The sequence below is a fragment of the Gobius niger genome (assembly GCF_951799975.1).
Source record: "Gobius niger genome assembly, chromosome: 19".
Taxonomy (NCBI): domain Eukaryota; kingdom Metazoa; phylum Chordata; class Actinopteri; order Gobiiformes; family Gobiidae; genus Gobius; species Gobius niger.
The window spans coordinates 15,015,797-15,042,693 of NC_136870.1; the positions used below are offsets into that span (position 1 = coordinate 15,015,797).

Below are 26,897 nucleotides of genomic sequence, written 5' to 3' on the forward strand. Positions count from 1 at the left end.
TTGCACAATTAGACCTGACAGGAGAATTACGGGACATTACATAGAGATAAACTTTGTGATAGATAGGGCTGTAATGACAGGAAGTTATGTGCACGAAAGCAGAGGCTGCGGAGTGTGACTGAAGGACACAGTGAGGGTAAAACGCACTGTCCCCAGGCGTTCGTCACATTGGAGTTGTGAAGAGCGGGATATAATCACCAGAGATTTAGAAACACTAAATCATACATTTGTGTTGACCTTCATTTGATCATAGATTCAAAGACATACAACGTGTGTTAACTGAAACAGTATGTACATCAAGAACAGGAGCAATAAGAAACATAAGGTATATGTGGTACATCGCTAGTTCTCAAACTATGGTGCAAGTACCCCATGATATTGACAGGCCTTCTGTAGCTGAGACTTACATTTGGAATGGAGCACCGTTCAGTCTTGGTCTACAGCCTTAAATATAGGTTTGGTTCCAGTTTAGTTTAGCTTTCTCATTTAGTAACCATCTTAGTTATGGAACACAAAAGTCCCGCCCCCTTCGTTACATAAATAAAATCTATTTCATTTTACTCATAGACACAAATATCTAATATTAAAGGGACCAATCAGCTATGTGGAAACTACTAACCATAACTACAAACCATAGCGTGATTATTGTCAATTTAAAAAATAATGCTTTTATAACTTTTCAGTTTATGAACTATCAGAAAAACATTCTAATTCTATTAATCTCATTGTGAGTTGGATGTTCATGAGTCACAACATAGTTAATCAATCTCCATCACTCTTTAAAACTTGAAATCTACGTTTGTGAGCCACTCTCCCAAAATAAATAATACGTAAATACATGTGATGAGATACAGTAAAATGCAGAAAGTTCCCACATGTCTTTAGCAACAATAATATTGACATCATTTAAGTCTTACGCAGGCCACTGGAGACGGCTATTGAGGTAGCCAGACTTTCCCACTGTTCACTTGCTACATCTCTGTTGTGAGTGCGCTACAAGATTAGCAGCCTCTAGCCTGAATAAATTTTAGAGAAAACCCTTGGCCGACTGCGCTTGTAAGTCTTCAGGCAGAAAGAGCAAACTTGTGGTTGGAGCTACGCGGTTATCCACTCAAGCTGATGATGTTTAAAGAGCTGGCTTCATTGAGGTTTTCGGCTAAACGCTCCTGAGGGGATCACAGTTCAGTGACCTTTTCCAGTGTCAAGGAGAGGTGTGCGCTGCCAAAGCTTCATATTTCCATCAGGTTCTTGACTGGGACCATGCCTCTCTTTTTTCCGCTGCTCATTCGCAAAAAGCCTTCGATCTCCTCGTTCTTCCCCACACAGATCTGCACGACAAAATAAGGAGGTTCAAAAATAACTTCAGAGATATTGATCACCTGCACCAGACTCCGAGGCTCTTATACACAGACACACAGCATAATCGAAACCTTTTCACAAATTATCATGAGCACTACGAATCACTTGTTCTCATGTTTAATCCAAAAAAAAAAGATTGATGAGCGTAAAAGAGTTCATCTTTTTCATACAGGCAGAACACTATACTTTAATGCCACAAATGCAGAAAAAAATCTGCACATATTTACTCTTTTAACATTTCATCAAACAGAGGAAAGAGAATTGGAACGGCAAAAAAAGAAGCGGTAAATTTCAGCCAAAACTGCAACTGTTTATGTTTTAGATCATAATTTTTGTATTTTCAATGAATTTATACAGTAAAAAATGATGAGTAATGCCATAATTTTCAGACATTCAAGGCCTTGATTTTGGCTAAATTCATTTAATGAGCTTTAAAGCAGTACTATGTAACTCATGCCCCTAGAGGCCATAAGCGCCACTGCAGGCGTTGTAGCAAGTTGCGTTTTTTTACTCATTAATTGTCCATGAGAGTAAATACTACACTGACAGAAAAGACAAAGAGGGATATTGTACATCCAAATACACAATAGAGATAATTTTTTTCACTCATATTTGCCTGTAAATACTGTTTAAGTGGCGCTAGCCCGCAGTTAGCTTTGCCCGTTAGCCTGCTAGCTTCTTCTTAGTGATTCCATTAGTGTGTATTGGGCCTCCGGGGCGGTGCAGGTAAAGCTGCAAGGGTGGTTTTCTGGCCAAAGACCCCCCAATCATCCCATTAACACTTGTATTACCCCTAGAAGGACTACGAAAAGGATTTATTAAGGTAAAGAAGTTACTTAGCACTGCTCTTTACGGCCCCGCAAAAACCCTGTTGATGTATGTTTTTAAATTTTGCATCTACAGTAGTACCAGAATTACATATTTGTGTGTATTCTACAACAAAACCGTAAAACAGGACAAGTAAATCGAAAGCAAATTTATTTATCGCTTATTTGATAGAAATCGTCTAGTTTTCGCTTTGCTTTTTGGTTCTCCTGACAGTACATACAGTGCTGACCTTCAGTAAATTCAATTGCACCATTTGGACGGGTGCTAAACGCTGCTCTGAAACCTGCACCTCTCTGTCCTCTGTAATTTCAGCATTTTACTGCATCCATTTGCATCACATTACATCCATCCTCTCCCTTTATGTAAGCCATATGGGAGGGAGGGGGTGAGAGACAGAGAGAGGAAGCAAAAGAGGGGATCGTGTATGTTTTCGTTGTTGCGTGCACATTTCACCTGAGCCTCTTTGACGCTCATTTGGCCTTTGTCTCGGTTGCCGTGGAAACCGGCGGTGACCTTCCACACCCGTTCGCCGGGACGCACTCGCTGCACAAAGTTGGCCGGGAAAAAGCCCACCTTGTCCCTGATTTTCCCCTGGTAAATACAGCACAAGCAAACATGAAGGCGCAGCGTTGAAAAAAAACAGGCCGTTAGTCCTTGAGAGTTTGCATGTGATTTTACGAGCCGATTCTTAATGAGATGTTTAAAGCCATTGTGCACAAGCCATAACATTATAAACTTATAAACATGGAGTGGAGTCACTGACAACCTACTGCTCCGATGTGCCAACCCAGTACAAGGACCGTAAATTAACATATAAAAAGGTTTGTACTTTCTGCCAATAATATGGAAACAAGGCTGCAAAAAAGTATATCTCTCCTTATCCCTAGTTTCCAAGCTTTCTCCATCCTATTACCATGTTATTGCTGTGCTGCAAAGTAAAGCGCTGCCAGATTTTCTCTGCAATTGCCATAGCCATTCATTGTTCATGTTTGCAAAAAGACTCAGAAGTGTCTCTCACATATTTCTGCCAAACTACATCATGAATCCTTTAGAAAGTATTTGTGGAGCTATAATCCCCTGTATTGTCTTTAGGGACTATGGCACAGAGGAAAACAAAACCCAAGGGTTTTCAACGGGACAATCAGCTGTGCGGTTTGCGTACAGATGTTTGCGTGACGCTTGAACCAATGAACCAAGAGCTTTTATGTCTGAGTTCAAAGTCAATAACCAATGTGTTTTTCTGAAGGTCCATCTATCTAGTTATAACATATGACAACTTAAAGTATTTCATCCTCTCTTCATTTTTAATTCAGTTTTTTCAAGTGAAGAGTGGATTTTATTGGTCTTACATGCCTTCTTCTTTAACGCATCACTTTGAATTACTTTGTTCTAATTGGGCTTGATGAATAAGCTCACCTTGTCATTTACTTCAGATTCACAGGAAGTCATTATGCAGCTGAAGGTAAGACAGATTAAAACATTTTTGTCTGCAAATCCTTCAGTTAACATTTAAATGCCAATCTGCTCATTCATAGTGACATTTCTGTTGTTGGTATAGACTTAATAGTAATATATTCTCACTTCCGTTAGAAAACAGGTAAAGGGTGAAGACAGATCTCATTAAGTGCCGTCTGTAATGTGTCTTGTCTCTTTTCTATGGTAACTAGTCCACCCACACGGCCGTCCTTCAGAGCAACACTCGTCATATTGTTACTCAAGAGCGGTGTAATGCATTAAAATGGTGGTCTCGGTGAGTGGGAAGTCAATGAATGGGCAGCGTTGCAGTGCGCTTTAGAAGTACATGATCAAAAGAAAGAAACCCACTTTCCACCAGTCCTCATTGGAGTCGTCTGTCACTTGTATTCTGTCGCCAGGCCTGAAATAAAAAGGCACAAAGATGATGTATTATCACATTTACATTAGGATTTGTGTCATTTCACAAATATACATTTTAGGTTCAAATAATGATGACAATGGAACTTGTATTGTGCTTAAAGGGGCTGGATGCAAGTTACCTTCTATATTAAGCTCGTGCATGACGGCAATTTGGACCCGACGTAACACCGTTTTGAGTGACAGTGCAGGATTTTAGAGGCAGTTGTGGTGAACAGGTCTGGGCTCATTCTACACATTAGGACATGGCTGGAACATGTAGGGGGAGGAAAATACATAATTCTAACATTTTTAAACTCTGTATAGTCCCTTTAAAGCAGCACTAAGTAACTCTTGCCCCTAGAAGCCATAAGCGCCACTGCAGGTGTCGTAGCATGTTGCAGTTTTTTACTCATTAATTGTCTTTGCGAGTAAATACTATGCTGATAGAAAAGACAAAGGGAGAGAGGGAAATTGTACATCCTGGAGATAATGAGGTTAGCTTTGCGCGTTAGCCTGTTAGCTTCGTCTTCGTTCACCATTCATTCACGCGCATGCGCAAGTGTTTTGCCCAAGGACACACAGCGGAACTGTCGGCCCACACTCCGTACACAATTACTCGTCACATTAGTCAGTTTTATGTCTCAGTTCAAAGTCAATAACTAATGTGTTTTTTCAGTAGGTCCAGGGTCAACGTAAAACTAATGAAATCACTATAATTCTCATTCAAATACACATAACATACTGTAGTTATTTATGTGTTACAACTGTGCATGGATCAGCAAATTCAGCTTTACTTTTGAGTATACAAAACACTTGCAATAGTTGTTTGCTGTTGGCCAGAACTGACATGGAGTGGAGGCAATCTGAGCGCTGAGGTGATTAGATCTTTGACTGATTTGAAATGTCCTGGATAAGGCAACATGTCCACCTTTGGGCTGTTGTTAAGGCGCCATAAATACTTTAAATTGATTTTTAGAACAAGTCGGGTAAAGTTGCACCTTCACGACATCAGCAGATGGAGGTCAAGTGTTCATATCTCTAGAGAGGGAGATGGACTGAATATGCAGAATCACTCAAATATGCATGAATAAAGTCAGTGTATGTTTTTATAATGAAGTAGCAACATTATACCATAGTTAAAAGCTCCAGAAATCAGTTTGCCGTTATATTTGTCTGCCCTTTAACCTCTTGACCCCCATCTGAGCCAAGCACATTTTCTCCGGCTTGGCTTTACCCAAATCTAAAAGCTTCTTGGAAAAAACTGTCAAAATAGCATCAAAATTAGCCAAAAACAAGAATGAAAACGTGACAAAAATGCATGAAAAAATGGCAAAAAAGTGGCGCCAACATGGCAACAAGGCAAGGAAAAAGATCCGGTTTTGAAGGTCTTAGCTTACACTACACTGGCTTTTAGGCAGTAAGCTCCAATTGAGAAGCTTTTAGATTTGGGTAATGCCGAACTGGAGAAAATGCGCTCGGTTAAGCCGGGGGTAGAGCTTAAGTTTGATAACATTCCTGAAAACGTTATTGCATAAATATAGCTTTTGCTATACCCTCAGCGTGGGTTGAACTGGTCTATGCAAACATTCATTTAAATACCATTAGCTCCTCTTCTCTGAGGCGCTCTCTGCATATCTGTGTTGACTAAAGACATGTTGTATCGCTGCACTCTTGATTAGCTCCGGACGTCCCGCCGCGCTGCCGCCTCCCACAGTCATTCAAGTATGGAGTCTTTTGGTCAAACGCAGCATGGCCATTTGTCCTTCCCGGGCCTCCTATCAGGCGCTCCCCTCCCGTTCCGAACACTGCACCCCCTACCACTGTCCCACTGGGGAACAGATGGTGTGTGAATGTCAGTGAAAATGTGCCCAGGTATCTTCTGCTTCAGTAAGGACAATTGGTAACACTTTGCACAAGCTCACAGAACAAAGAGGTTGTTTTGGGTTAGAGGCAAATGTTATTTTTAGGTCTGAATATTGTCACTAATTACCAGGTCTTTTACCATTAAGCAATCGCAAACCAGAAAACAGAGCTAACTGATGCAGTGTCTATAGATTTCTCCTGTATTCCAACCCTTTAATTTCTGAGGTGGCCTTTAAGATTCACAGATTGAATGGGCTTAGTTTAAAAATGCTAAAATTATGCATTTTCCTCCCCCTACATGTTCCAGCAATGTTCTAATGTGTAGAATGAGTCCAGACCTTCTTCACCACAACTGCCTCTAAAATCCTGAACTCAAAAAGTTGCTACTTTGGGTCCGAATTGGCATCACGCACGAGCTTAATACAGAAGCTGCATACGTATGACCTGAGGCGGCAGTAGTGAGCATAAAATGGCCAACTTGCATCTAGACCCTTTAAAGTTGGTTTTAGATTTTTTTTGTTTGGTCAAGCAGTGTACATGAACTGCCCCCGAGTGCATTTTCTCCAGTTTGGCTTTACCCAAATCTAAAAGCTTCTTGAAAAAAAAGTGTCAAAATAGCAACAAAAGACCGACAAAAGCAGGACAAAAAAGCAGCCTAAGGGGCAAAAATATGTAATAATTATTATCATTTGTTTATTTGATATGGACATATCAATAGCATTGGACAAGCCAGATACCTTGTTAGTTGTGTTATAGCTGCTAATTTGCAACACTTGTCCATAAGAAGCTTCATTGTGATGAAAAAGCAGCAAAAACGCCACAAAAGAGCAACAGAAAAGAGTGAAAAAGTGACAACAATGTGACGAAAAAGCGATGACAACACAGCAACAACGCCAGGACAAAAATCAGTTTAGGTGACTTTTGTAGGTCTTAGCTTTCAAATGAGACGTTACAATGGCCTATAGGCTGTAAGCTTTTAGAGTTCGCTGATAGTGAACTGGAGAAAATGTGCTTGGTTCAGGCCGGGGGTTAGAGGTTAAGGTGTATATGTCATAATGTACTCACTGTAGCTCCAGGTCGTTCTTCTCTTGAGGCAGGAACTTGTACAGAGCGACGTAGGTGTGTACAGAGTGGACCTCAGCGCGTTTAGGCGTCTGAGAACACAAGCAAAGCAATAGTTACCCTTAAAACTAGTTAGTAAATCCGCAGCCCGAGCAGTTATCCCATGTATCCATTCATATTGCAAACTGCTACACAAATAAACTTTGATCTGTACGAACTGAGTATCACTTTAAAGCTCTATACTCAATAGCAGTAGTAGTAGTAGTAGTGGTAATTGTATTAAAAATGTAGCATTAAGTCAACTTATGCAATGCAGTTTTCTCTCCCTTTTGCAGGAAGAGGATGGAGACGTTATCGCAGGAGAGAGGGTGCATTTAATCAAGAAAAAGCAAAAAGCGGAGACAGAGATGCTGACTACACACCTTCAGGCTGACCCTGTCTTCTGAATCAGCCTTCTCACTTTCAGGCGGCGTGAGCACTGTAACATCAGAGGGAGAAAAATAAAATAACATTAGGAGGATAAACAGAGAGAGAGAGAGAGACGTGAAGGAGAGACGGATTATTGGACGAAACTGAGAGGAAAAGACAGAAAGTGACAAAGGACAAAAACTGAAGCGGGGCAGCGTGGACAAGGTCATGTACAGTGGAGGGGCAGGACAAACGGATCGTCCCATCTCCGGGGGGGGGGGGGGGGGCGGGAGAGAGGACTGAGCACACATTAGTCCTGCGGTGGAAGCTGATGGTGCAGTTTGTAAAAATAGGGATTAGATGTAATTGATTAAAGGTTGTGCTGAATCAATACAAAAACGTTATAACGCTTATGGATCCTGGTTTGATGAATAAGATGGTCCATTTTTTATGGGGGTGTCAGTGCCAAGAAGAGGGCTGCCATTTTCCAATAAAGCCTTGCATCCTACTTCAAGTGACTCATTATCTTTATATTCTTTACGATAAAAGATGTGACTTCAAGCAATATGTGTGTACCAGGAGTAGTATTTTATGTCATTCACACATGTTAAATTACCAGGGTTCAGTGTTGGGGGTTACGTATAACAAAAATATATTACTTTTTTCAGTAACTAAGGAATAATATGGGAATATATTAGTCATTACATACATACAAGTGCATTCAAATGTAACGAAAAAAAGTCAAACTCCCCCCAAATATAATGTAGCATGTCAGATCAAGTTGGACACTGGTGTATAAGATCTGCAGTCTGTAGTTAAAGCAGAACTAAGCAACTCATGCCCCTGGAGGCCAATTGTGGTTTTCTGGCCAGAGACACCAGGGGAAGATGAAAGACTCCCCAAATCATCCCATCAACACTTGTATTACTCCCAGAGGGACTACGGAAAGGATTTATTAAGGTAAACAAGTTACTAAGTACTGCTTTAATGTCGTCAAAACAAAACATGAGAGAACAGGTAAAGCGAAGGAAATCTTTGACTGCACTTTTGCTCAGTGGAATTATTACTATTTTCAGTTTATATTTTGCCAAAAGTAACTCAAAAGTAACTCAAAGTAGTGTACCTCAGTTACATTTTTGAAACAGGAATATGTAATACAAACACACATTTTTGAAAGCTGTACTCACTAATATAGAATATATTAATATATTTCTTAAGTAACTTGCCCAACGATGCTAGGGTTTTCTTCTTCAACTACAGAAAACACTACTAATTGTATTTCCTGGATTTTGTTGTGTAATAGAGCTAATATGAAAGAGTCTTCCACATTTTCAATTCACATAAATCAAACTATCACCGGACCATGGATCTGTTAGCATGCCCTCGTCTGTATTTTGTGTTTACTATGGTTCACTTAGATGTATAACATTTTTCCTCCTATATGGTTTTCACAGATTTCTATACTAACATAAACAACACCATCATCACAAGGCTGCACTCACAATCAACTCTTTCAATGACCCTCCGTAACTCACTTCCTGGTATTGACTCCTCTTCAGCGATCGGTTGGTTTTCGAGTTTCTCCAGCGGGTTTTCCTTGGAGAAACAAAACAGAAAAGCCATTAGATGGACACTCGGAAGGAACGGACTGCCTTCTTGTGTCCACTTGCATCTTTACCTCGTGACATGGAGACTCGGAGATGCTGCTGAAGCTCGATCTGCTCATTTGTGCCAGAGACGTGCCGTAGCGCAGAGCTTCATAAACGGGGTCCAAAACACAGGTTCCCTCTTCTTTATGAACATATAGAATAAATAAGTAAATAATGCTTATAAAGGCACCAAGCGATCATTATGGTTAGGATATCGACAAATCTGCTACTTTTCTGTCAAAAATATTACAGTAATGGCAATTGAGGCTAGATTCTTGACCTATTTTTAGTTAGTTCCCACCACAAATGTACATGAGTATTAAGATTTGAGATTAATATCAACTGTTCTTGTTAATGAGGTGAGTATTGAGCATTTTTTATATATACAGTATCAAAGAGAAAGGAGATTTTAGTCTGGTCAACCCAATAAACACTTTTCCTAATCTTTACAAGTGACTGTGTATATCTGGATTGCCTTTAAACTTGGGGGAAATGATGGGACATGTTGTCAGTGCAGTATATTTCATAAATAATTGCTGCATTTGCAACTTACTAATTATAACTAGATTTGTGTCGGATGTGAGGAATGTCACAATGTTGAGGCTGATTTATATCAGCGCAGAATTGATTTATATCAGCGCAGAATTTACTGGTTCCCCTACTCTTGCTCTTATACACACAATTTTCAGTGAAGGCCACAGTGATCACTCTTTCCTGGACTCAATCATTCATTTATACATTTTTTTACAATGTGATGCCTCTGACAGTGGGTCCATCGCTCACCTTGGGCAGCGGGAGCCTCTCGAACCGCGCCCAGTGGATCAATGCTGAGCATGGGAGAGCTGAAGTTTCTTTTAAAGGCTCCGCCCTGGAGGATTCAAACGACAAGGGCGAGAGAGGAGAAACGTCACTCCGAGCAGAAAATAGACACACTGGAGTTGACAAAAGCTGATTTATTGTCTCAATGCAAAACTATGTTTGGATTATTATGAATGCAGTACGTAATTCTCAACCTAAATTGCAATAATCTGCCTGTTCGGAAAGATTGTGATATTGGGGACATGGGGATTTACAGCAAAGTGCAAACTCTCAGTAGAAGAAGAGTTTGCACATTAAATAGTTATAGGGCAGGCGTGTAGGAGATAAGAGAGCAACACAATGTTCATCCATCAGGAAAAAATCACACACATTGCCTCTCTTGCTAAATACTACAGTATATTTATGAGGACATCATTCCAATGTTTCACTGCTACGGCCTTAAACATATAAATGAAAAACAAAACAAACAACAAAGAGAATTGCCTCATGAATCTTTGTGTCATATCGTCCACCACCAACTAGCATATTACATGAACATTCTGACTCTATGACTATTTCCTTAACAATTGGGCAAAGCAATAGCACTTGTCGGGGCTAGTATTAAGACTTTATTACTTTAGTACTTTCACTTACACATTTGTAGACTAAACCATAAAATAAAAATACCTTATATTATTTGAAAACCACTGTTGGTCTGAGTATTTACTATGACATGAAACTTGCCCATATTCAAACAAAGAGTAGTAATAGCATACTGCACTTTGTCGCAATGTCCCACACAGTTACAAGGCAAAGGCCATTTCCAGTAAAGACATTATTTCTGCATTATAACACAAACTGTATTACATAACGTATAGTGTTGCCAATAACGCACTCTCCATTAGTTTTCACATTAGCTTAAACACCACTTCTCCTGACCTCATTGAGTGTGCATAACTTTATACATTTCTGTGCTGCTTCCAAGCCAAGATGTGAAAAAACACAGAGGTGTCTGTGTCAAAATTATTCTTGCTTTAATCATGTTGGCACAGATATTTCAAACTAAAATACTGCAGTATTTTTAGATGTGTATAGTGACAATGCATTTCAAAGTTCTAATTTTAACAGCTGATCTATTCTGTTCTATTTTCCACTTAAAGAGTTTTATTTGTTCTTTATTTGGAAAATGTTGTCAAAAGAAACAAACCCAAAAAACGGATGAGAATTCAAATCTGACAACAGCCACGAAATGGAGAAATCCAACTACATTTATTTAACACAATTTACAGAAGACATCCAAAAGTTAAAGGCATATTTCAGGAGTTTTGACATAGGGCCTCATTTCCTAGTTATCCAGAGTGTTGTTGATTTCTGGAGATATTTTATTTTTTAAGTAATGCAGTCCTTATGTTTGAAGAGTTTAGTGGTGCCAGGCTAGTGCATTTCTATGGTAACTAGTAGAATGCATTAAAAACCTCTCGTTGTCATATCTGATTTGTAGAAAGCTCCTTTGTGAATTCCACGTGTAGTAATGCCGGCCGCAGGTAAACAAACTAGTGTAGGTCCGGTAACCGAGCAGATCACTCCGCCGCTGCGTAGCTTACAACCAGGAAGCTGATGCTGCTCAAATACTGTGTAAGTTATTTTAAATGCAAAATGTTATATTAAAAAAATTATTCAATCAACACAGACATTTATATGTGTAGTCTGGTGTTATTAGTGATTTGCCTCAGGTGCACTGTGCTTGGGTCAGACTATTTTTAATAAAGGCTACTAGTTACAATTGACATGCACTAGCCTAGCACTAGCCTAGCACCACTAAACTCTTCAAATAAAAGGACTGCATGAATTTAAAAAAAAACGAAATCTCCAGAAATCAACAACACTCTGGATAACTAGGAAATGGCACCCTATGTCAAAAATCCTGAAATATCCCTTTAAAAAAGCAATATGCTATAAAGTATATGCTGTGGCTGTGTGTTGGTTGTACATTGCATCCCTTCTATCTTCCATGACATTTCTCGCTGCATCACAGAAACCAAGACTCCCACTGTTCTAATATACATGCTATAACACTGAGTAAAAAACTCTGAAAGATGCAGTAAAGCCAGTTGAAGGTGAGAGAAGCTAAATTAGTCGCAGTAATTAAGCCTGATCTCCCGCAGTGAGGGCGACGTGTGGACAATTTCCTGCAAAGACAATTATTGAGTGCAGACCTCAGCTGTCCGCTGCTTTAATCAAACCGTGATGCCCCTCTACGTTTAATCACATTGATCCAGAGATGTTTGTCAGGATTCCAAAGCAATCTGAGCACTTTGATTTGGAGCGTATTTAAAACGAATTGGTCATAAACAGGTGCACTCAGCAAATAGGCAGAATGTAAGCCAGGGTGAACTCAACAAGATCAAACCTGTATGATTATCTTTGAACCAGGAGACTGGTAGATCACAACGACGTCGAATAGGAAACTTTTTCATTTTTGTGTTGTTTTTTTCTTCACAAGATTTGGCCAATAACTACGGCCACAGTTTAAACCTTGTTTTCATTGTTCAATACATTCGTAGAGTTTTGTCAAGTATTATATATATTATATCATCCTCCGATAAATTGGACTGGCACTGCAAGTCAAACTGAGTCCACTCTTTTAACACCTACAAACTTGTTCATTATCTTGGGACCTTAAAGGTGCATTATGCAACTGTTTATGCAAAAAAAACCAACAACAACACAAAAACGTATATTATATTTGTGCATAATGTACCTCTTTGTGACCCAATGGCTGTATGTGTGGCTGATCCTTTACTTTCCACCACAGTGGCCTCTACAACTCTCAGGATCTTTTTTTGTGTGTAGATTTTCTGGTGAGAGGGTCCGCCAGCAGTGAAAACTCCAAAAATAACTGATCCTGGAGCCTCATAGAGTCCACTGTTATGGAAAATAAAGGCACCATGCTAACCACAGGATCACTACAAGGTCAAATACGCACAAATAAAACCTTTTTTTTTTCACATAAAAAGTTGTGTAATGCACCTTTAAGGCTTTTAAATGGACAGGTTTCAATGTTGTTTTGGAAATGAATTGGTTCTTTACTGACCCGGGAGAAAATATTTTAATGCATAAATTGACATTGGGGTATAGAGTTCAGTGGGTATTTTCTTTTTTTTAACCATATTCTCTCTTTTCTGTATACAGTGCCTGATTGGTGCTTTGATGAGCGCCGAGATGGGAGAGGGACATCACTGGGGGCTTGGAGAGGCTCCTGTGTCGTCTCCTCCAGGGGATTGTGTGCTCCTCAAACACTGTGAATTTCACAGTGAATTAGCCCAACCAGCTGCTACAGACAGATATTGATTTTTCTACTGAGTTTAGAGGAAATGTAGCACCAGGCCAGAGCAGAGGGAGGGCGAGATGTGAGAAGAGCAGCACATGCCAGAATAGGGATGAAAGGCCAAAGTGGAAGAAAAAAAAAACGCCGCGACTTGGCTATGAACTTTATCAATGTCAATCTCCCTTCCCAGATCTGATGGTATTTTTAGCAGGGAGACAGTATGATCCCGCTGCTAGCCCTTTCACACATCTCACACCGACTTTGGCTCCACGGTATAGTAGCTTTCATCAGTCTGCAGCCCCTCTCCAAGGAGCTTTATCCTCTTGGAGCAAAATGGGGGCTTTGAGGCTTAGCCCAAAAGTAAAGACAATTTCAGCTGGAGGACTGGAAGACAATTACACAGGCTAGATGCTCTTTAAATTTGCAGACAATGCATGTTTATATTCATACAGTAGTGTAGTCAAAATTTTGAGCTAGATTTGGAAATAATCTATTCAGTGTTAAGAAACTGTCTCCAGCAATTGCATACAGTATACTCCAGAATTGACAGAGATTGCAAGATAGAACCAGCGCCTTTAACAATCTGAGTTTTAAATACTAGACTACAAAACATTCTGAATAACAACTTGACTCTCTGCATAATATTGTCCCCCTCACCATAAACTGCATAAACTGATAATCACTTGAGAGCCCTGCCATATGGTTGTCTCTGTGTGGGCTGTAATGTAATGTATAGTTCTTAAGTACATGGAGGAGCGCATTGAAAAGCTACAATAACTTACCTTCCCAGTGCAGGGCTGCTGAGAGAGCTCGGAGGAGCACCAGAGGTGGGCTGCCAGCTTACAGGCTTTACACCGCAGCCCCTGCTTCGAATTCCCTGCACAGACAGACATTTCTAATTAGAACCATGGCTATTATATTCTACATTCATTAACACTCACAACAGTTTATGACTTAACTGGAAATGTTGTCTTACTCTTTTAACTAAGCGCATACAGTGGGAGGAAAAAGTGACTACACTGTGTGGAATTTGTCACATTTCTGCCTAAATTTGTCATAAAATGTAGGGTTTTGATGCTGGTGTGCTATATTCAGTGACCCAAAGTTGAATAGTTTGGGAGGAACACACAACGTCATGTGTGGAGGAAAATGGAACAGCACATCAACATCAAAACCCTATGCTCACTGTGAAGTCTGGTGCAGGGAAAATCATGGTGTGGGGCTGTTTTGTTGCCTCAGGGCCTGGAACAATGCGCTATCATCAATAGAAAAATTAATTCACAAGTTTATAAAGATATTTTGCAGAAAAAACAGAGACATTCACAACAGCATGTGAATAAGTGAGTACACCCTTGTATTATATAGCTGGTTGATCCTTCTTTTGCAGCAATAACTGCTTTCCTGTATAGTTCCAGATTAGACACTCACAACGATCAGGATGAATCTTGGACCATTCCTCTTTACAAACCTGTTGCAGTTCAGCGAGATTCAGGCGGTGTACTCACTTATTCCTCCCTCTTCTGTGAATGTGTTCATGTTATGGCCTATAGAAAATATGATCAAATGTACATTTTTGGGTGGTATTAGTTCAAGCAGACACTGTTTAATTGTTCCTGTGATTTTAATAAAGACCAGACCACATTTTATGACAAATTTAGGCAGAAATGTAAGAAATTCCACATGGTGAACTCACTTTCTCCTCCCACTGTAGATGAGTGTATAGTATATAGCCCACATGTTTAAAAACTACATTATCGAAAACATACAATAAATGTTCCTACCGTTGGAGACACGCAAAGTCCTTTTTATTAGGTCATTTAAAATGCACCTGTGTCTACAGCTCTTATCAAACAGACTGGACTCAAAATGTAGATTCACAGAAAGATATGAGAATGAAACAAAATTATACTCAAGGTACACTGCCCGAGAATCCCCTTTTTCTGCTCAGGAAGTGTATGTTCTGACATTCAAGGTAGGTTTTTACATAACTTTGCATAACATGGTTTAAAGCTCCGAAAAATTGATTTGCATTAAATAGGCCCAAATGTGCACTTTTGATTTCATATCAATTATTGTATGTAAATCATTGGTCCTGAGCTCCATATCCGGCCATACCTTGAATGGCGTGTTTGCATCGATGACAGGTGGTGGCTCTGCGGAAGACGTGCTCCTGGAAACAGTGGGTCTTCATGGGCTGGACGCTCAGGACCTGAGATTTGGAATGCGGTTTGAACTGGGACACTATGGACGGGCTTACGGAGGGCGAGTGCGACGACAGAGACGGGTTGGGGCTGGCGGAGGGGGAGAGCGAGGGGGAGCGCTCGTAGCCCAGAGGGGAGTCCGAGGAGGGGGCGCTCGGGGTGGGGGGAGAGGCGGGACGAGCCGGGGTGATGAGGTCGGGAGGCGGCCGCGAGTCGCCGTTTCTCTGGAAGAAATTGTCCATGCTTTTGCTGCGCATGACGGACTTGAAGGACAGGGACCTCTTCAGCCTCTGCAACTGCAAAAAGAAAAGAGAAAGAGTTGGATGGATTTTATTACATTAGCTGTTAGCGTTCACCTCTGGCTGCCCTTCCCCTGCTTCCTGCTCAATCCTTCTTTCCCATAGGATCACAACTTCTGTCATCTCCGGTCAATACCCCTTCAAATTCATGTGTGATTGCTTTTATTGAGCGACCACGTCTTTGCATTTGGTACAGCCAGTGACGCTGCTGTATTTCTCTTGGCTGTAATGGCTTGTGTTACACTTCCTCTGCAGCTCCTGGCCACAGTAAATTGGGACTGATGATGACAAACAGTTAGCAGGTGAAGCCAGATCTGATATATGAGAATAATTACAGCAGCAAGCTCGTACATCAAGAGAATGGCCTGAAGAATGAGGCCAAGACGGTAACAGCTCCCAAAGAACCAACAGTCAATTTTCAAGGAGCTTGTTAGCCGTCTGTGAAGAAACGTTGTTTTGATAAGCTAGTTTTGTCTAGAACGTAAGCCTTGTCTTTGTATTTGTGGGGAGATGTATTATTTTTGAGACATTGTTGTAGTCTTAGGCTTTTGTACAAACAAAATCGTAGATGCAGCTGTGTTCTGGGGCAAGAAGACACTTAACTTCCCGTACTTTGAGATGTTTGTAACCCTGTTTTGTGGAGGTGTTGGTGTGATTGTTGTGTGACATGTGTCTCCTCAAAAGAGCAAGGCTGATTATATTCAGGGCGGCCTCTCTGCCATCTTGCTTATTGCCCCTTTGATCTCAGGAGTCACTCATGAGCACTGCTCCTCAGACGTAAAGTCAGTCAATAGCATTGAGCAGGTTCCCGCTTTTTTTCTCCTTTAAGCCTCAGATTCACAGATACCAATTAGTCTGAGTGATGAAAAGAGTCGTCTCCGCTGACCCATTAGATGGCGGCACATGTAAGGCTTTTCTTCAGGGAGCTGAGGCCTGCTCTCCCTAATAGCCTTCCCTGACTCAAGCGGTGGCCCGTTCAGTAATGGATGTTCCTGCATTCTGATTCTTAACTTGTACAGCTTTGTTGTGCTGTGCAAAGGACTTGCTTTCAGGTGCATGTTATGAAGATGAAAAAGACATCCAGTCAAGCCTGAAGAATTAAAAAGCTGAAACCACGTCAAACAAGTTAAAGCCTCTTAAAACTAAAAGGAACTTAGAAATGAGATTGGCTTGGCTTTAATTCATTAAAGAAGTCATGTCACTTTGTTTTACACCAGCAAACCTCTCCATTTATTCAGGCTTGAGACAGGGTAAAGATCAATGTCTTCCCAAATCTGCAAATTGGAGCTTTACTCGACAAACAATGAATAAGTTTGTTGTTGTTTGTGTTGGATAAAACTCACATTATTTCTCAAAATGTATTAGAAATTATTATTCAAAACAGACCATATTACTAAAGTTATGTTGATAATTAGATCATTGAAAAATGACTTCATTTTTAAGTTGTTGAAAGGCCAATACAGAACAAGCTAGCGCCCTGATTTCTTAAAGGAACAGGCCACCGTTTTTCCATACTGAGATATGTTCTTACCTGAGCTTAGACGAGTTGATTCATACCTGTCTGGTCTTTGCGCTCAGTCACGCAAACGTTGTTAACATTTAGTCTCTCCCGGTAAAGGTGTAGCTCCAAACTGGGCTGAATAGACGCTAATAGCGTAATAACACCTGGAGAACTTTGACAATATTACTGTGCAGACTTCGAAGTAGGTGTTATTACGCCTCACAATATAGTGCTCCTTTTTATCCACTTAGAAAATTGACATGTTTAATTTAGTGTAATTAGACTTGGCTCGTAGGAAAAACATGGAACAGCTCGGTAGCTTCTAATGTCACCCCAGTTTGGAGCTATACCTTTGCTGGGAGATGCTTAACATTTTCATGACTGAGCACACACACAAAGACCAGACCGGTACGCATCAACTCGTCTAATCTCAGGTAAGAACATATGTCAGTATGTAAAAACGGTGGCCTGTTCCTTTAAGGCAAACCTATGCAAACAAATGCATAAATATACATCCACATATAGAGCAGCCATTTTCTCTCTTTTCTCTTCTCTGAGGCTTTGAAGTATTTATGGTTTCTAGCACTATTGTCACACACTGAACTTCTACTGACTGCAATTAGCTCAATGTTATCCAAAGATATGATACAGTAGTGACAATATACACTGTGCATGACCCCGAAATGCAACAAAGCTTTCCAAATTGCTCCAAATGAAGGAGAAATTTGCATCTTGCCCAGTAGTAGCTCAGATGTGTAGACGCTTCTATAAATAGTCAATTGTGAAGAAGTGGATAAATTAATGATTAGTGAGAGGGGAGTGGTGGTTGGCTGTGTGCCCAATGCCACTATGATATTTTCTGGCACACTTCCTCATGCAGTTAAATTCAAAATAGCCTGGTGTCGAGGAACAACATAAAAAGAAGAAAAAGATCAAGCCGGGTGTGACTTTCAGTGACCGAAAGTCCTTTCCCAAAGTTCCAGCTGTGAGCGAAGGGAAGGGCGTTTTTTTGTCCAAAAAGAAGGGTCTATAAAGCTGACTCAGCCACAAAGAGTCAAGTTAGAATTTATTGTTGTGTCAGCCCCTTGCTTTTACTAAACCATCTCAACAGAGTATATTCCTTTTTTTCTTTTTTTTTAAATCAAATTGCATCAATTTCGAAGAAAGCAAAGGACTATATTGTTTTTGTGTCCTAAATTTTGTTTCTTGGTTTGCATCAAAAGCCTCCAGTGAGAGCAGAGTCTCTCCATAGTCAAACGTAAGAGTTGAGAAAAAGAAGCTTGCTTTTTCCAAATCCAACCATTTAAAGAGCTTAACCTTAACCACACAATGCGATACAAACGTTCTTAAGCTGTCATCTGTACTGGCCTATTTTAGTGTTGAGGACGTTTCACCCTCTCACCTCAGCCTCGTTGACAACTAATGATGTTTAATCAGCAGGCAGAATGTACCTGTACCACACATTTTCTTTCTCTCAGGTTGTACAATAGGCTCTATTGTGTAGAGAGCATCAGTATCAATAACTCTGCTTACACTGACCTGACGTCTCCTCTGTCTATTGTCAAGACCCGGGGCTGTGTCTCATATGCATTAGCATGAGAATGCTCTTGATGCTGTGGTTTATCTTTTTGGATGCACTAATTTCTGTCTCAAAGTGTTAGCTGGTTTGAAGAAAACAAAGTACCGGGATTCTGTGCTCCCTAAAGATCCTCTGGAGCAGACCTGGGCAAAGTACGGCCCGCGGGCCACATCCGGCCCGCGAGATGATTCAGTCCGGCCCCTAACTTGTAGGGCATAAATTCATAAGCATGTCAAAAAAAAAAGTAAGTCTCTAGCTCATTCCTGTGCGGAGTTATGATTTTTTTTTTTTTATTACCAGAATGCTCACTCCAGCCACTAGGGGGCAGATTAAATAAGAATAAAAGTAAAGAATTCCACAGGTGTCCAGCAAAGGGCACTGGCATAATAAGATATAAGGATATAAACAACACATTGTGTGACTTGCAAGTGGGATATGGACAGTCTGCCCCTGGGCAGCTGTGGCTACAATAGTAGCTTACTACCACGGAGTGTGGAGTGAATGAATATTGACTACAATGTAGCAGAGACTTGTGACACAGGCTTGTGAAGTGCAATAAGTTTAAGCCGTTTTTATGAGGCCACAGTCCTGCCAGGCTCATCATTACAGATTTATTGAAAAAAAGTCCTCAATGTATTTTCCCAATCAAAACATTTTTTTTATTTTGGAGCTTTTGTTCATGGACCCCGGCGATACACTCCCGATATATTACACTTATATCCCGATACAAGTTTGTGTTATTGTTGGTGCGGCCCTCCGACTCAATTCAGGCTCCTCATGTGGCCCCTTATGAAAATGAATTGCCCACCCCTGCTCTGGAGCCTTTCTGATATCCCAGCGACATAAGGCATAGTGTTTATGCAAAGCTCCCAGCCACAAACAGAGCAATATGGTTTACTCCATTTATTGCATAGAAGGGTGCAACGAGCAATGGAGAAACCAAACAGCCACTTCATAAGAGGCTGTGCCAACACCACAGGAAAGTACTGGCAGCCCACAATCAGCACCTGCATCTTAAAGCCATCAACCAGACTTTGATAACAGTGAGGACAAGAAGGTGGTTTGAATGAGTAAGAAGAAAGAAAAACCTTCAGTGAATCGTCAACATGGGGCCATTGGATTCAACCTGTCCTCTATTTACAATAACCCTCTCCGGCCCAAGTTTAGACCACATCACTGAGACACCCACACCAAAGGCACTATAATAAGTCACAGACAAAACACTGATGGTACCAGCTTCAAGGTAAAACACTTATTACTAACTACTAGGTAGTTGTATAAACAGCCTGCTACTAAAATATAATTATTATTAGCCTCTTATTTATCCGGGACAATGCAATTAACACAGCTAGAATTCAGGCTTGCTGCTGTGCTCATGTCCCAGGTTGGGCCTTTCAGGCAAAACGGCCTCAACACAGCAAACAACCCAGTACTGATGAAGAAACATCTGTGCAACTGAGAGCTTACACAAACACACTGTTTAACAATTTTACTTCTCGAGAACAGCATGTCCTGACTGCACATATAGGTCATTCACTGAAGGGCTGCTCTGCAAAGAAAAAGGTTGTGTTATTATGGTTTAAACAGTAAATATGTCTTTTAAAAAAAAGTGTTTGGTTCATATAATTCTTGCAAATGGTTTCTTCATTAGAAAATAAGCCTATCTTTTGATTTTTTCAAAAAGTTCCCATAGCTGAAAGTATTGATAAAATATACAGGTTTTATTGATAGGGAACAGAATGTCCCTTCAACTAGGTCACTCACTGCAACATTTTACAAAGATCAAAAACCTTTCGAGGCTATAGAAAGTAAAATGGAAGTTGCCATTGATTAACGAAAAACTGAAGCTAAATGTGTTTTTATTGAATCTTTAAATGATGATGTCAAATAGATACTGAACGGTAATGTTTGAGTACCAATACTGTAAGCCATGAAAAAAAGACACTTGAATGAAGATCAGAAAACAAGTTAATGGCGGACACATAACAGCTATTTTTGATTCTTGAAGTTTAAGTCTAGAGTATTATGTGCCATTTATGGTCAAAGAGTCACATCTGTAAATGGGGTTTGGCAGTATATGTCTCAACAACAGCCTAAACCCGTTCAGTCAGGCATCATTTACTCTTAAAATACTTATAGTACATGTATTCTTATTGTATATGTACAAGATTATTGAAAATATGGGACCGAATATGTGTTCTAAGACTAAAGTAATAAGCTACTGCTACTACTACTACATTTTAAGCTACGCAGCCTTTAACAATAACTACACAAGGTTAAACCATATTATTGACCATAATGTGCCGTCATCAGCACAGTAGAGAGCACAGGATTGTGTTGTGAAAACCGCAAAGTTTTCATGGAGTCTTGATGCACTTCATAATAATAAACCAATGGAGATTTTAAAACGTAAACACTGGAGTAATCTTTCAAAGAAAAGCTTTGAACATTATAGTGTATGGTTTACCAGTAGTGACCCGGCAGCTACTGGAGTGGCCCCATGGCTCTTTTTTCTAAATATTGCTTTGAACTAATAGTCCATGGGTGATGTTTCTACTACGCCTTCGAACTCCAAACTCTATTTACCTGTCATTTACCTAATGCTTTGACAACTATTTCACATTCTGCACATTTAAAACTTTATAGAGATTGAAAGAAAAAATAATCTTACATCCGAAACATGCTCTACTGCATATTTCTCATACTTACAAGTCTATTCTATGAGCCCATTGCCTTTTTTGCAAAAGACTTTTACTGCCTCTGTACATCATTTTCAGGACACAAAAAAAAAGCTATTCTCAAAAGGCCGCACTCTCCCTCGACACAGCACTGCCCTCTGCTACTCCAGCGCAATCTCCTCCAACTCAATCAAGGACAGTCATTACGGGGCTTCATCATCCATCAGAGCAATGCTTGGTCAACGGTTGAACCAAGCAGTGACCCTGTAAAAAAACATGTTATTTCTTCTGATTCCGTATAGTCACCCTCTCTCCCCGTTGTACACCTTTTTTTCACCCTCGGCGTCATTTATCACGCAGTTTCTTTCATCGGATTTATGTGCACAGTGTCTTGTAGCAAAGGTCAGTGGTGCAGTCCATCACCACAACACGGAGGGACAACACATCATGGCCTGTCCCAAGTTTGATCAGGCAGTGATTGATGGATCCCAAAACGATGAAGTTAGGCTGCACTATATACATTTGTCGCGGTCTTACGGAAAGTGGGAAAGTGAGGAGGCAGGTGTAGTGTGGGCCAGTTTCTTGAATGTACTGGAGTACTTTAAAATTGCGTCATTCTTTGATGAGTAAAAATAGTCTGTTCACCTGCCACTTTTTATAGCACTGCTTCTAAATTTGGTCCGCTCTCTTCCTTCCTTGTTGTTTCCTTAATGTCCCAGCATCTGCATCTCTAATAAACCTATAAAGGACACTATCAGTTAGTACTACTGCAAAAACTACATCATTGTGAAATTTTACCAGCAAATTGTGTCAAAACCAGGCTAAATTAGAAAAGGTGTGACTCAAACGGAAGCTTTTGTTTTACGCTGTGTAAATAGAAAACCTTTGTGATTCTGCAATATATTGTGGCTTTTACCGATAAGGATATTGCATCATCTAAAAATCACAATAACTTGGTGATAGTATATTGTCCAGCCCTGTTCTCGACTGTTTTAAAAATCCCCTTTACGTCACATTTATTGTCCGTCTAAGATTCATATTTTAGGCTGGAAACAAGCTGAACAGTGAAACTATATTCAGCCACAGTGACCCACTTTTGGTTCCTGACCCGCTCTTTGGAAAACAGTGATTTATGGCGTTTGTGCCCTAAATGCTTTTGCTTCATTTATCCTACCTGCTGCAGGAAGCCGTCTGCTCTGGGCAACGGTAGGGCTAATGTCAAAATCACACTCACATGCCACAAATCGAAGGCAGCATGTTGGCAGCATGTAGCATCAGCCATAGAACTGCATGTGCCAATATAACATATATAGAAAATACAGCTGCCGGGTCATCACTGGCACATACAGCATCAGACTATAGGACAATAGGAATACAACACACCTGTAAAAACTAACCCAAATCTAAAACTGGAGCTTACAGCCTAGATTTTGGTGTTTGGTCACTTTTTGTCCGTACCGTTTTCATCACCCTTTAGCCGTCTTTTTGTGGCTTTGCTATTGTTGCTTTTCCAGCACATTTTTCTCGCTCTTTTGTCACGTTTTTGTAACATTTTGGAATTGTTTTTGTTGTGTTTTTCGTCTCTTTTTCATCTCTGTTTTGTCACTTTTTTGTTGCGTTTTTGTCACTCCTTAGTTCTGTGTTTTTGTTGCTGCTTTTTGCTTTCAGATTCCAAAATAGGAGAAAATGTGCATGTGGGGGTTAAGAGGTTAAAGTAGCAGACAACTAATAAGACAAGATGATTTACCAAAGTGTATTTTTTGGACTATGTGAATAAGGTTGGGGGTTTGACATACAGGTCATTTAATGCTAATCTGAGCTCTCACTGTCCAGGTTTCTCTCGCAAATGCCATTGATTCCGTTTGTAAACTAAGTTATTCACATCGACCGAGTCATTATTGCTTGTTCGTCGGAATCAATTGATTACTATTAGTCAGTGAGTTGCTGTGAGTGGAGCCTCATTCTCATTCTTCGCTCACGGCCCAGGAAAAAGAGAGAGGGGTTGCAGAAGGAAGTGCATCCGGCATACAACCTACAACAGTTGACTTGCAGTGTTGACCGGGGGGAGATGACAGCCAAAGGGAAAAGAAGTACAGCCTTAATCTCGAGTGTGAAGGGCAGGAGAAGGCATGCTATGATTGACTCGTAAAAACTTCTTTACTCTGAGGTTTTATGGCTGCGTGATCCCTCAATTTGTTGCGTGCTACTTATCAGGGCTACACAATTCATCAATCAATTCATCAAATCGAAATTTCTATTAGGGATGAACCGGTCCGATTCTGGTATTGGAGCCGATAATGAAAAAAATATGATGTCGACTATCGGCTACAAATATCTGATACTGAACCGATACCAGTTTTGGCTTACAATGCCTTCAAACATAACCTAAATCTAAGTGAATATGGGCATGCTGCATATCATAGGAAAGCTAAGAATCTGGAGAATTCGCTAGTTAGTTTCAAGCTAGTTAGTTTCTCCGCATTTTTAATCACCGTGCAAAATGCTTGGTTAGCATCCGTATGCTAAAGCTAACAAATCAAAGCTGGGACAGAAATGAGCATAAAAAATATCTAAAAATACCTAAAGTAGCCTAATAAAATATAATCTCCCACTGCTGAAGCCAAGCGTTTGTATCCTAGTTTAAGAAATAACTGATCTAACATATTTGTAATGATCTGATCACTTAATGTGAGTTTACATTAAAGAGACTAGATGCAAGTTGGTCATTTTATGCTCACTACTGCCACCTCAGGTCTTATGCGTAACTGCAGTCTGGGCTCATTCTACACATTAGGACATGGCTCGAACATGTAGGGGGAGGAAAATACATCATTTAAAAAAAAAATTGAACTCTGTATAGTTCCTTTAATGAAATCTAAAGCCTGCCATATGTCCAAAGGATATTTAGTGTAGAAAAGTCCAGGGATCCTTGTTAAATGTTTATCCAAGAGTTTATCAATAAATTTGATTGATAGTTGATCCGTAATATCATGGCAACAAAATATGACTTTATTGATCTTAAAATGGAGAAAAGAGTCAATTAAAATGTTCACTCAGAGAAAGCCACTGTAAAGAAAGTGGTATTGGTAAATATCGGGTATCAGCAGATCCTCAAGACCCTGTATTGGTATCAGTAGCAAAAAAGCTGGATCTCTAATTTCTATACGGCCAAGAATGAAATTATTTAGGCAGAACATATATGATCTTTTTGCAAACAACTACATTTCCTGTCAACATGCGATCTTCTTATGTTTAAACCTTGCTAACCCTGTATGCGAAAATCACAATTCTTTTGTTTCCTATAGAGTGCCACCCAAACTGTGCCGCTTTTATCTTGTCCATAGGTGAATGAAGCTTATTATAGCCATTGCAACTGCTTTTATTAGAAGGCCTTATGTATCCAAACCTTTGATGCTGCACAGGTAGGTAAATGTAAGAAAAAAATGCTGACAGAGGCTAGAAAAGACATCACCCATTTCATTTGTGTTTTGTAATTCAAAATCCCTGTTGTCTGTCATAGACACCTGGCAAACACACACACAGATTGGCACAAATGATGACACAGCTAAGAATTGCTGTTTAGTCGGCCATTTGCGTGAATTATGACCCATCCCATGGCAAGACACAGCAAACATCTGCGAACTGATTGGCTCCATAAATCCACCAAGCCCCATTGTGCGCTGCTGTCTGCTCTCAAATAGATACAACAAGAAACCGGTCCAGCTCGCCTTGTTGTCCCGGGTCCCTATGGCCACGGAGGCTGACAAAGGCGATGGGAGGGAGGATTTGTTATGGTGAAGGCTGCGGCTGCAATTAGGGCTGTTCTCCGCGCTCAATTAGACACAGGCCGAGAAATGGATTTGGGTCAGGGCTTTGGCAAAACGACGTCCAGAATGTCATCAAGAGGGATCGATAAGCGGCGGTGTGAAGTCCAGCAGTTTTACAAACCCATGGGAGGTCTGCGGGGGTCATGTGGTGAAAGTGGTTTAAGCAAAGATACTGCAAAGTGTTTAAAGTCTTTTATGTTACATTCAGGCTTTTGGATAAAAACACCCCACCTGTGCAGAGTGAACCTTTTTTTTTATTATTTTATTTTAAGTGTGCATGAGTTAAACAATGCACAAGATCTGGTGTCTTTATGAAAGCTCATAAATGTTTGCAGAATAAGCCCTCCACGTAATGAAAGATGGGCAAATAGAAAGAGTTGAGATACTAAATCTGTTTCATCTGTTTCAATCGGTTTCATAGCATGCAGTGATTATTGTATGAGGTAAAACTTTTATGCCAGATGCCCTCCCTGATGCCCTCGTGCTACACATGAACAAGCAAAGCGTGTGATTTGGTATGATCTACTAGAGTAAGATGGCAATTTATTTCTCAGGCAGCCTATTGCTCATTTGATTTTTAGCTTTGATCATTTGAATTCATAGAAACTGACAATATAATAGAACAATAGGAATTTCTTAGTGAGTTCAGCCTCCAACATTCTCTAATATTCTCTTTTTGACACACTGAAGTGTAGTACTACTGCTGTAGTACTAGAAGAACATGATGCCAAGGGACTGTCTAAGTCAATTTGGGACTTTTACATACAGTAAGCTTAATCCCACAAGCTTTTTCACAGGTGCTCTTTTAAACATTAAACATTCAAACGACTATTACTGTATTGAGAGACTTTAGTCTAGTGATTTGCGTTCTCACATAGATGGTGCCTTGTGTCTATCTCCCATAAAGCAGTTTACAACATAGCTACAGTCACAATAAGCAGCATCGATCTCAAAACCACAACACACCTAATCGCTTGGCCTCTAACTTTAGGTTAGTGTAATACAAGAAGTAAGCGGATTACCGCTGTTATGTAAGTCCTGAAACCACTACAAGGCAAGCCACAACCTGCCCCATACTGTAAGGGAATGATAAGAAGATGAATGATATCTAGTGCTTCATAGTGGTATTGGAAAAAGATACACAGATACTGAAACAAATCCCCAAAAGTAAACGCTTAAACGCCGGCTTTCTTTACCTTGGACTCGGGTTGACTGGGGACAGTAGCCTGCGCTCTCTGGAGGTCCCGGTTCTGCGAGGGTTCATTCTCCTTTTCACTAATTTCCGTCATGTTGGCTTAGAATGGCTTTTTAAAGGCAACAGTGGGAGGAAAACAAGTCCACAGTAGCAGCAGCAGCAGCGGAGATCTGAAACAACTGCGCACAGCACAGCGAGGGGTCCAAAATGCGCTACAGCAGCATCTTTTTACACGGAGTCAGGCTGCATACGGCAAACCGCGCTTCAACATCCGAAAGAAGCAAGTTTGTTTCTTATGCTAGAGTCAGTCCAGGCCGATGAGCGCACTTCATACTCGCTGCCAAACGCATCCTTGTCTTCTTTCTCCCAATTCTCCCAGTGCTCTGTCCGCCGCCTCGCTCACTCCACGCGGCTCATTCCTCCGCGCTCCTACTGTAACTTTGATTT

At 40.4% G+C, this 26,897-nt stretch overlaps 1 protein-coding gene across 2 annotated transcripts; it reads right to left on the bottom strand.

Annotated features, from left to right (window-relative positions):
* Positions 1 to 661: 661 nt before the first annotated feature.
* Positions 662 to 26,897, bottom strand: LOC306978503 (SH3 and cysteine-rich domain-containing protein 2-like). 2 transcript variants are annotated; one of them, XM_079577051.1, is made up of 11 exons: positions 26,452 to 26,897; positions 15,286 to 15,667; positions 13,953 to 14,047; positions 9,828 to 9,912; positions 9,074 to 9,186; positions 8,898 to 8,991; positions 7,410 to 7,465; positions 6,991 to 7,079; positions 4,012 to 4,063; positions 2,641 to 2,778; positions 662 to 1,328 (listed from the first exon to the last, which is right to left on the bottom strand). In XM_079577051.1, exons 1-11 carry the CDS (start codon positions 26,542 to 26,544, stop codon positions 1,230 to 1,232), a joined length of 1,296 nt encoding a protein of 431 aa, XP_079433177.1. In that variant the 5' UTR covers positions 26,545 to 26,897; the 3' UTR covers positions 662 to 1,229. The 2 variants fall into 2 exon arrangements, with proteins under 2 accessions (XP_079433177.1, XP_079433178.1); XM_079577052.1 differs by having other exon boundaries at positions 666 to 1,328; positions 8,931 to 8,991; positions 26,452 to 26,896.